The sequence below is a fragment of the Pagrus pagrus genome (assembly GCF_965226575.1).
Source record: "Pagrus pagrus genome assembly, chromosome: 6".
In the NCBI taxonomy this organism is placed as follows: Eukaryota; Metazoa; Chordata; class Actinopteri; order Spariformes; family Sparidae; genus Pagrus; species Pagrus pagrus.
In genome coordinates this window covers 4,341,693-4,352,249 of record NC_140190.1, presented here as the reverse complement: position 1 = coordinate 4,352,249, position 10,557 = coordinate 4,341,693, and the positions used below count along the sequence as shown (strand labels likewise).

General features: G+C 42.1%; 2 protein-coding genes across 2 annotated transcripts; one reads left to right on the top strand and one right to left on the bottom strand.

The window, feature by feature from the left end:
- Positions 1-564: 564 nt before the first annotated feature.
- Positions 565-3,136, top strand: magoh (mago homolog, exon junction complex subunit). The gene is made up of 5 exons (XM_084354870.1): positions 565-745; positions 1,103-1,161; positions 1,556-1,666; positions 2,524-2,606; positions 2,917-3,136. Exons 1-5 carry the CDS (start codon positions 655-657, stop codon positions 3,014-3,016), a joined length of 444 nt encoding a protein of 147 aa, XP_084210996.1. The 5' UTR covers positions 565-654; the 3' UTR covers positions 3,017-3,136.
- A 189-nt stretch (positions 3,137-3,325) lies between these two features.
- cpt2 (carnitine palmitoyltransferase 2) lies at positions 3,326-7,935 on the bottom strand. Its single transcript, XM_084355956.1, has 5 exons — positions 7,441-7,935; positions 7,048-7,128; positions 6,083-6,189; positions 4,685-5,989; positions 3,326-4,200 (listed from the first exon to the last, which is right to left on the bottom strand). Exons 1-5 carry the CDS (start codon positions 7,620-7,622, stop codon positions 3,872-3,874), a joined length of 2,004 nt encoding a protein of 667 aa, XP_084212082.1. The 5' UTR covers positions 7,623-7,935; the 3' UTR covers positions 3,326-3,871.
- Between the last annotated feature and the right edge of the window lie 2,622 nt (positions 7,936-10,557).

Genomic DNA, 10,557 nt, shown 5'->3' with positions numbered 1-10,557 from the left:
TGCATTTAATTATGTGAAATTATATTTTATTTAAGAAGTAAATATATTTAATAAATCACTATTAGGTTTCAATTATGTTTTTATCCACCCCTCTTATACTGCTGAAAAGTCTGCACTCTGCACTTAGATTTAATGTTTAAAAGAAAAAAAGATTCCCTGTACACTTCTCACATACTTGGCCAATAAAGTTGATTCTGATTCTGATATAAATCCTGTCTTTTTCACAGAAATGGGCAAACCACCCAAACCCAACCATTAACAAATAACTACTTAATTAAAGAAAACATTAACACAAAAACAAACCAAAACCAGGAAAGTCACATAAAATATTTAGAACTGAAAAGACTAAAATAAACAAATCCATGTGCAACAGACAGAAGAAATGACAGACTAATATTGTATTTTTGCAAAAGGAATATAGAGGGAAATATCTGGTTTACAGTATATAAATGAAGCTAGATGAGTTTTAAGGAATAATACGTCATCAGTACAGCCAGAACTCGCCTGACAGACAAACTTCGGGGCACAAGTCCTTCCTGATTTCAAAGTGACTCTCTACGCATGCGTACATGAGTGGCGAGGCTCCAGGCTGCTCTTGCTAGCTAAGTGTTGTTCCGCAGTCCGCACCAGAAAGAGACTTTCTGGAGAGCAAAGATGTCCACAAGTGACTTCTATTTGAGATATTATGTGGGCCACAAAGGAAAGTTTGGACACGAGTTCCTGGAATTTGAATTCAGACCTGACGGTGAGTTCAGTTTGGCGGTTAATTACAGACGTGTTAGCGCTCCTGAGTTTGAGCTAACGTCGTTAGCTACCCGGCAGTAGCGTTAGCTAGGCCGCAGCGGACTCTTAACGGGCTGCTAGCGCCAAATCCTCTCTTTGGTTTTTTAACTTTTTTATAAATAATACAAGCTAATGTTTAAACTGCAACCCGCAAGATATATTTATTATAAAATGTTTACACGTGTTGAATAACATCCTTCCGAGTGTATAAGCGCCATGTGACCTGCAGGGATGGGAACAAAACTCTCATAGGTTTTGTTAGAAGTGGTTGTTTCAAGTTTCTCACGTTTCCTTAAAAAAACTGTCTGTTTTCTTTCAGGTAAACTGAGGTACGCAAACAACAGCAACTACAAGAATGACGTCATGATCAGGAAAGAGGTAACTGATTAAAAAACGCGTCATTGTTGGAGGAGATGTTCTTCTAATCAATGGCAGCACATGCTTGTTGGGACTCTGGTAGTTTGAGTACAATGTTAAATGTGTTATTTTACCACATAAACACACGTCTAGCTAAAATGCAATATTTCGATCCAAATTCAAAGAGATAAATAATGTAACAGTGTCTTGGCTTTTACTGTTCATAGCTGCATGATTGTGTGTAAATGAGGAGTGGAAGACATTTTCCCTCTCAGTTGCAGCAAAGTACACTAACATCATACTGTGACATTGAGATAATAAATATCCAAGATGCACCATGTATGTATTAAAATAAACATAAATGTATGGCACAGCTCTAAACATGTACAAAGTTTAACTCTGTGTATCAACCCAGGCGTACGTACACAAGAGTGTGATGGAGGAGCTGAAGAGGATCATCGACGACAGCGAGATCACAAAGGAAGATGATGCACTGTGGCCGCCTCCGGACAGAGTCGGCAGACAGGTTTGTGACACCGTTATTTTGCCCATCAACCAATTTTATCCCCAGTTTATTATTATTATACAGATTTTATTTCTTTATTTGTACAGAGCTCACTGCAACTTAAAACCCATTGGTATATCATTGCTTTCAGATTTTGTAACCTTATTAGAGAAAGTTTTGCGATGGACACGTTAAGTGTCTGCATGTCATTTAAAAGCCTTAAATTCAGTTTAAAAGTTACTTAGTAATCCTAAATTTGAATTTGTGAGGTCTTAATTGCCACAAACATTGTATCTAATTTCATTTGTCCTTGTTGTCATTTCTTTGTGTTGTAATGAGTCAAGCTCTTCTGTGTGATATATCACATTTCTAATGTTAAACACCACTGAGCTGAATGCTTTTTTTGTCTTTATACTGGCACTCGCCTGTTGGAAAAATGTAGTTTAAACTAACTCACTCTAATAATCATTATCCCAACGTAAACCTACCTCCGTACACAGCCACATACAGTATATACAACGTACCTTAATACTTACCTGCAACACAAAGATGATTTGTTGAAATACTCGTCTTAAACTTGGTTGACAATTATCAGGAAAAGTTTCATAAATCATAAATTTAACACTTGGATAAAATGAAAAATGGTGACTCAATGGTCACAGATTGTGACCAAGTTATGACCTGGTTTTATTTAAACAGTGTCACAAATTTTAACAGTACTTACTGTCCTTACTTACCCCACTTTTTAATGTTTGGTCAACTCATTGATATTTTTTTCAATTGTTGATCAAAATCATCTTTGCGTTGATGAATTACATTTTTTTTTTTTTTTTAAATCGAGGCTTTAAAAATCATTTGTTTTGCCCTAATTTTTACAGGAACTGGAGATTGTCATTGGAGACGAGCACATTTCATTCACAACTTCCAAAATTGGCTCCTTGATTGACGTCAACCAGTCAAAGTAAGTACTTTATGCAGAAGTTCGGAGGACTCAAGAGCAGCACTTGTGATGTTTGAGTTTGATTGATTAAAGAATTTGAAGCCCCCTGCACCTTGTGCAAGAAAATAATGCTTAAATTAGAAACTTTGGGTGTAAAGTCATGTATGTAGGAAAATCATACAGCCGCCTCAAGAAAACGCCTGACAAATAGTGTACTGTATTCACATCTGGAGCATGACCCTATCCTTTGTCCTTTATTTGCCAGTATGGCTGTGAAATAGGTCTTATGAATTGTTAAATTTAACCTGTTGAAACTTGCGTTGTGTTTCAGGGACCCTGAAGGTCTGCGTGTGTTCTACTACCTGGTGCAGGACCTGAAATGTCTCGTCTTCAGTCTCATCGGCCTACACTTCAAGATCAAGCCGATCTAAGAGTGGATTTGTCTCGTTTTAATTGCTTTAGCTAATGTTTCTGTTGTTGTACTACCGCATTTGTACATTTGCTTTTGGTGGAACTGTTTTTTATTTTAAATAAAGGGTGAAAAAAACTGACTGTTGTGTTACTCGTATACATGTCATTACAAGCATCCATTGCTGCTTTCAACAAAGGGTTAACTTTTGATACAAACTGTACAGTAACTGTTCATTTTTTAATTCTTGTTAATAGAAATACAATTTTTCATCTGTTTCAATTCAAAATGGGAAGACGTTACACAAACACTTTGGAAATAATGGAGCAAATACAGTTAAATTAAGTTTTATTTCAAAAGACATTCAACCACATAATAAGGCTGTAAATGACAAACGAGGTTTTCAGTGAAGTTATTACAGTCAAAAGAAATCAGTAAATGCTCTTTAATTCACATATTGATAAGGCACAGAGTCTGATTTCCATACTGCATAAATAACATGACCAGCTGTCACTGTTATGTAGAACTAAAACACAGCTAACAGCAACATTAGGCTACAGTACACTGCTGTCAGGATGTGGCTGGAAAATTAAGTCACAAACTTAAAACTGTCTTGGAAAGCCGGTGTTTTCAAGTATCTGATGCTCTGTTTTCATGATACAATTAATGTTTTGACTTGTTTCATATGTACAGTAATCTCCAAACAATGGATTTCAAGTCTCCTAACCACATAATTCCTAAAAATATGTATATTTTAGCACTGTGATTCTCTGTTTTCCTTCTAAGCTTTATAAAATATATTATTCATCTCACTTTCGGCATGTTGAGCTGAGAATGATGACTCGTTTTGTCTTTGGTGATGAAACACACTTGTTTCTTAGCTGATGGGTTTTCCCTCCAGGACAGTGAAAATGTCCTCCAGAGACTTGTGGACACACTGCAGGAACTCGTGGACGTTGCGAGCTGGGTAGCTGGACACGTTGCAGCCGATCCAGTCGTCGTGGACGCCGTAGCCGACGCCAAACCCGTCGGGCACCACCGGGGCGAAGCCACCGAGGCTCACGGCCGGACTGGTGAGGGTGCTGGTGGAGAGGATGTTGTGGTTGATGGCAGCGTAGGCGGGGTCTGTGTACAGGCTGTGCAGAGCCTGGCCCTTTGAGTTGGCCAGGTATCGCATGGAAAACAGGTGACGGTCAAAACCTTGGCCTGGTGGGAGGAATAAAAGAAGTGGTCAGTACAGCAGATCAGGGTGTGTGTGTGTGTTTGAGACTAGTTTTGTCTGACATCACTGTCCTTGTTGTCCTGCTGTCGTCCTGCTAGAGGAGCTATTTTAAGCTTGTGCACACGAGACAATCATTATCTTAGTATTAAATTACATACAAGGTAGTACAAACAAAGTTTTCTTGTGTGCACAAGATAAAAAAATACATATTTCAGAGCTCAGTAGGCTCACTGTTTCATAGGCAAACATTGTTTCCTGTTAATATGTGACCAAAGCACCTTGGAAAATTATTAACAGGGAAGAGAAATCTTACAATGACTGCACAAAAAAAAGTAGACAATCTTTTCAGAAACATGCCCCAAAAAGTATCTGTATATCTCTAGTAGGGCTGAGCCAGATATCAGTGATCCTGTTCATGCGCCCCTAATTGTAATCATTTAAGTAGATGTAGACATGTCGTATACACACCCATAGCTGCTTCCCTGGTGAGCTGCCCGTGATACTTGGAGCATTCACTGAGCATGGCCTTTAACTCGTCCACGCTGTGTTGGCCTGGCTGGCGAACAAATGCTTGCGCACATTTCTGTGTGTGTATGGTGGCGGGCCGGATGGTCTCTGTGCGGCCGTGCTTGAATGCCGCGGTGCTGCAGGACTCGTACGTGGCTACAGTCTGTCCATACTGCCTCAGGAAGCCCATCTGAAAAGCCAGCTGGGCGACGGCATCCGGACTCAACTTGCTCTTCTTTAACTGCTCCTTCCCGCCTTTCTTGAACTCCATGGCATCGATGGTGAGTTTGGATACGGCTGAATCGAAGTTCTCCTTGGCTTTTTTGATGCCGTTCTCCAGCTCGCTGTCCAGGTTGAACTGCAGCCTGCGCACAGCGGAGGCCGAGTTCACAGCAGCGGCAGCAGAGCCCGGGTGGACCAGCGGCTGCTCCGTCGTGTCTTTGTAGACCTCATTCTGAAAGCGGAGCACAGCCACACCGTCGCCCCAGGAGTGCTCGAAATTGATGGCCGCCTGTCCGTCTTTGGCCAGAATGATGCTGAAGGACTTGTCGTACCACCTGTTGCAGCCGTCACCGTGCAGCATGTTGTGGGAGATGTGAATATGGTCCTTCATGCTTTCATCGTCGAGACAGAGACAGAAAAGAGCGCTGTCAACAGTCCTTAAATCCTCAGCGTTTCCGGCAGATACCAGCTTTTCCCTGAGGCCGGCCCACACATCCCTGTTCTCACTGGTCAGGACGCCGAGAGGAAGGGCAGGTGCTGGCGTCGGGTCGGACAAAATGTGCTTCAGGTGGGACTGGATCTCTGCAGGCGTCACCAGATTCCCGTCCTTGTCTATAATATCAAACACGTACATGTTGCCTTTCTTCATGACGAGCAGATGTCGCCCTTTGTCATCAGTGAAGAGCTCATCTCGCCCTCGCTTGGGAATCCGAGTTGAGTTGAAGAGGCGGAAGTACTGAGACATGTCCAGGGGGTAAGCGTTCACCATGTAGGCTCCGTACCAGGACAGGGAGGACGGGACCCAGCGGATGAACTTTTTGAAGCCGTCTGTGTCGCTCTTCGCCGGGTTGAGGTGGAAAACCTCCGGCTCCAGCAGTCCGGCTCGCAGTGTTTTCATGAAGCGCACAGCCGAACACACAATGTTGGTGGCCCGCACCAGCTGGTCGTTGTTCTCTGTCTTTGGGTCAGGGTTGAAGGACATGAAGGGGTTGAAGTTCAGCACCACAGAGTCACGAGCAGAAAGATACATGTCGAACCACGGTCCTGAAACAAAATAAGTTATTCAGACTCATCAGTGTTTGTTTACATCTGAGATGCTCAGTTTCAGGTTGGTATTGGTCAGAGAGGGAGACTCACCTGAGATATAGCTTGTGTGCTTATTGTTTTTGTCCTGAGCCACCAGCTCCTCATGCAGCTGTTTCCCCACACCATTCAGGAAATCCTGTGCAAGTTTCTCTGTTGTTCTTAGGATACAGAATAAAGATGATTGCAGGTTGAGATTTAAATAGTTAGTAACATTGACTGCTATCAGCCAATCAGCAAACAAGATAAAGTGAACAGATGCCACTGGCCGATGTTTTTCTGATGTGTCACTTTTATATTTGTAAGGCTATATAAATACTGAATCTTTTCATGCGAAAGAGGGTTATATTGAAGGTTGTTTCATAAATATGTATGATTGAATGGTGGTCTTTCAAAGAGTGTAATGACGGGCAGAATAATTAAAACTAGGGATTGATTGCTGTTTTGTTTTAGGGCCGATGCAGATACAGATTAATAATCATTACATTTGCAGTAAAATTATAATCATAGTGTGAAAATTTAGCATAACCAGAGATGGAATGTAACTAACCACAGTTTCTCAAGTACAATTTTGAGGTACTTTTTTCATTTTCAGCTACATTACACGTCTTCTCCACTGCATTTATTTAAAAAACTTTAGCTACCAGTTAGTTTGCAGATTCGGATTATTTAGCGCTGGGAGGCTGTTACTTATAGCTTGTAGCCAATCAGATACAGACCACAGATTGAGACCACAGATTGGTGACAACAGACAGAGAAGTAATGCTGCATCAGAGCCATTTTATCAGCATTTCATGGCTCAGATAATCAGCCAAGCCTACAATCAGTCCTTCCCTACTTAGAACATTTCATTTATTTTCTTATAATGAAGATTTCTTTGGGGGAATAAATCACAACAAAATGGAACAAACAGAAAAAAAAACATCAGCATCTTCATCTGCTTTCGGTCAAATTGTTATTTCAGAATAAAAAAATGAGTGCATTCCTAATTTAAAGGTTTATTTCCCTGTGAAACTTACCTGAACTGGTCATCATCCAACAGAGGCCTCTGGGCAGCTAAATACCTCCTGATGGTGTCCTCCAGTTTGGGCACAGGAAGCCTAAAGCATTAAAAATGTTTTTATAAAAGCAGTAATCAATAAGATGTTGGCTCTATACAGTCCAGTAAATGTTACATGCCAGGAGATATCGGTCATGTGTCTGCCCTCTAGTGGCCGTTGATCTAAAATCAATGGTGCACTTTCACCTACATTCATCTCAAAGCTAAATGGGTCACCTTTACCTTACTACACCCACCTGACATTTACAAGGCAGTTTACAGACACATTAACCCAAAGTTAGGCTGAATTAAGACTGTTTCTTAGCTTAAAGTGGAAACAAAATAAAGATCTGCTCCACCTTCAGCTCCTCACCTGGGTAAACTCTTCTGGTAATGCATGGACGGAACCACACTGCGGTGCAGATACTCTCCTGGGGAGCCTGTGTGGCTGCTGTACTGCCTCTTATCGACGCTCACAGCAGCGCTTCTTAAATGAATGAGGTTTCCAGATTTCCTCAGAGAGGCGACGCATTGCATTGACAGCAGACTGGCCATGGTGCGAGCTAGCAAAGCCGACGCTCACCGGTTAAAGCTGAGGGAAGGAAAACTAAAAGCGAAGAGACATCCGCGTCTCAGCTGTCACTGTTGTACACACAGCAGCGAGCTAACGTTAGCAGCTAGCATTAGCTGATAAACTACCTCAGCTGACCTGCTCGCTTCTGACGCACTTTGACACTTTGGGTGCGTTTAACAAACACAGACGTGTGACTCGGACAGAAAAGTCGAGCCCCGACTTGTCACAAAAACCGTTAAATTAAACGTTAGAGCGGAAAATAAATACGAAAAGAACTGAAGTGACAACAGGAAGTGTAGCCGACAAAACGCGTCACGTGACTCAAACGACTTCTTCTTCTGTGGTTCCAGGTGGTCCTCAGTGACGTGTGGAGGAGCTGGTGCCACATTCATCCAACAGCTGCTGACTTTAACTGCAATTAGCTTTTAACTCTTTTAAAACTTTTAAAAACTTTTAAAATAAATCATCGTGGATTTGAGACTCGGTCTGAAGCCTGCATGAGAACCAACACTGTAGACACAACACCTCCACAAAGAGACATGAACCTACCACTGCTCCTCCTTCTCATCCTGCAGGTGATGGACGAGGTGGAAGGATGAACCATCAAGACGAACAAGACGAGCCACCACAGGAGCCTGAAGCAGCAGGAGAAGCGTGAGTATCTGCCACCTGTACTTTACAGGGGTTTCGACCCTGGGTGATATATCTGCAGTGCACTGATGGTCACGGTTTGTTTCTGCAGAACCAGCAGATGAGCGGTGAGCTCTGGGACAAAACACAAGAGGAGCCAGGACCTGAGAGCGTGGGACAGAGGAACAGAGGACGTCACAGCTGCTGCCACTCTTTTGTGGACTTTGTGGATTTTTTTGATGACAACTCATTCAGGTCTTTGTGGGCTTCACCTGCTCAGACATCGACTCTTTTTTCAAGCCAACTTCTCATCAGCTTCTACAGAGGAGCAACAGAAAGCGCCCGGACTGGAAACATAACTGTATGGTTCATGCACGGCCCAGGACAGGAAGGCTCTGCAGCGGGTGATCCATCCATCTACAGAGCATCCGTGACACTGGTGACGTGAGGTGTCTGCACAGAGCTCAGAGAGCACTGAAGAGACAAAAAGCAACAGAAGAAACTGCTGCCGTACCATCAGACTACAGAGCAGCTTCTGTCCTCAGACTGAGAGGCTCCTGAACTCATCCTCAACACTTCATAAAATAGATTGCTTTGGTTTTCATCCTGCTGTGATGTCGCATTAAATGACTCAACCTCAGCTTCGTTGGTGCCTGGTGTTGTAATTAAAGAAGCGAACAGACGTACACTCTCGGCTGTACAGACTTTCTGGCGCCAGGAGCTCCACCAACCCTCAGAAGCTCCCATGTTACATTTTAAAGTAGACAGTACCAGTTTTCTAACTCGCTGTCGTTCCCTCATCATCCACAATCTACATCGATGCATTCAGCAACTCCGGTCGCTCAGAATGTAACATTTTGCTAATAAGAGCGTCAAATGACTCGTTTTACTGTCATGATTTGAGCCATTTGGTCCAATAACATTTGGAAAGTCTAGAAGTTATTACATTCAAGTTAGCCACGTGCTAAACATGCTGTCATACGTCTGCAGATGACAATAACCAATCAGAGAGCTTGTTACACCATCTAATTTGCACTGCATCCTTTTTAAGGCGAGCACAGGGTCTCACACAAAGATGTTTGGGATTTGTTGTGATATTTTGTTTGTGTGAAACCCTGTAAAGGAATTATTACAAACGTAAATAAATCCATTTTATAAATCAATTAATGCCTACATTTCTTTTTAATATCATGTTTTTACATTTAATGACATTTTCATTATTTATTGAGCAATGTATTTAATTCTTAATTTATGTTTGATTTTGCCAGTTTCAGTCCTCCATACACAGCATGTCCTCGCTGTGTAAAAGGCCTCTAATTGAGTCTGACTGAACTCAAATTTCACTACCACTTAAAACACAAGCCACAAAAAACCCACTGACAGTAAACATAAGGACCCCTTAGATTTGAAGTAATTTATAGAGAAGTTATTTCTTCACACGTATACAGGAGAGTGTTAGGGCCAGGGGTGAGAAAAAAATGTCAGGAGGGAGTTTTTTGATTTTCATTATGCACTTCAAGAAAAAAGTCGTAATGTCGAGAATGAAGTTGACATTTCAAGATTAAAGTCGACCTTGTGAGACGACATCAAACAGCGACTATGACCGCCTCAACAAAATGCCTTGTGTAGATGAGCTGGTGAAACTGGACTTTAGTAACAAAGAAATTATTTATTATATATATTATATTATATTATATTATTATTATATTATTTATTATATTATTTCTCTTTTAGCTCATAAACACAGTGTAGTTGTCAGTATCAGGACTTTGAAGAGATTGTGCCCGAAAACTTTGTCTGTTCAGGAGGAAAAACCAAACAAGTGTGGAAGAGGTGGCTGCAATCACGCAAGCTGAATTCAAAAGTATATAGTGATGGCAGAGACCGGATGCTCGGGCAGCTCGCATAGCTGTCAGTCGCTCCCCGAACTGGATTTGAGGGACCAGAAGAGTTGACATTATTCTTGACATTTCAGTATAACATCAGATCTCAAACATGCTCGATGAAGGCCGACGTCCTGTGAACCATTCATTCCCAACATGTTATTATGTGGTCTTCTGGCCAGCAGAGGGCAGTGTTTTCCTGATTATCATCTGGCCTTTAGTTCACCAAGCTGTGTGATCTGTGTTCAAACCCCCCCCCCCCCCCCCCCCCACACACACACACACACACTGACTACAGACAAACACACCAGTGGGAGTCTTGTAACGGGACAGCACCGCCTGGCTTCCCGTGGCTTGTCGTGCATTGAGCCAATCCCTTGTGACGGGTGAGAAAGTGATCAAG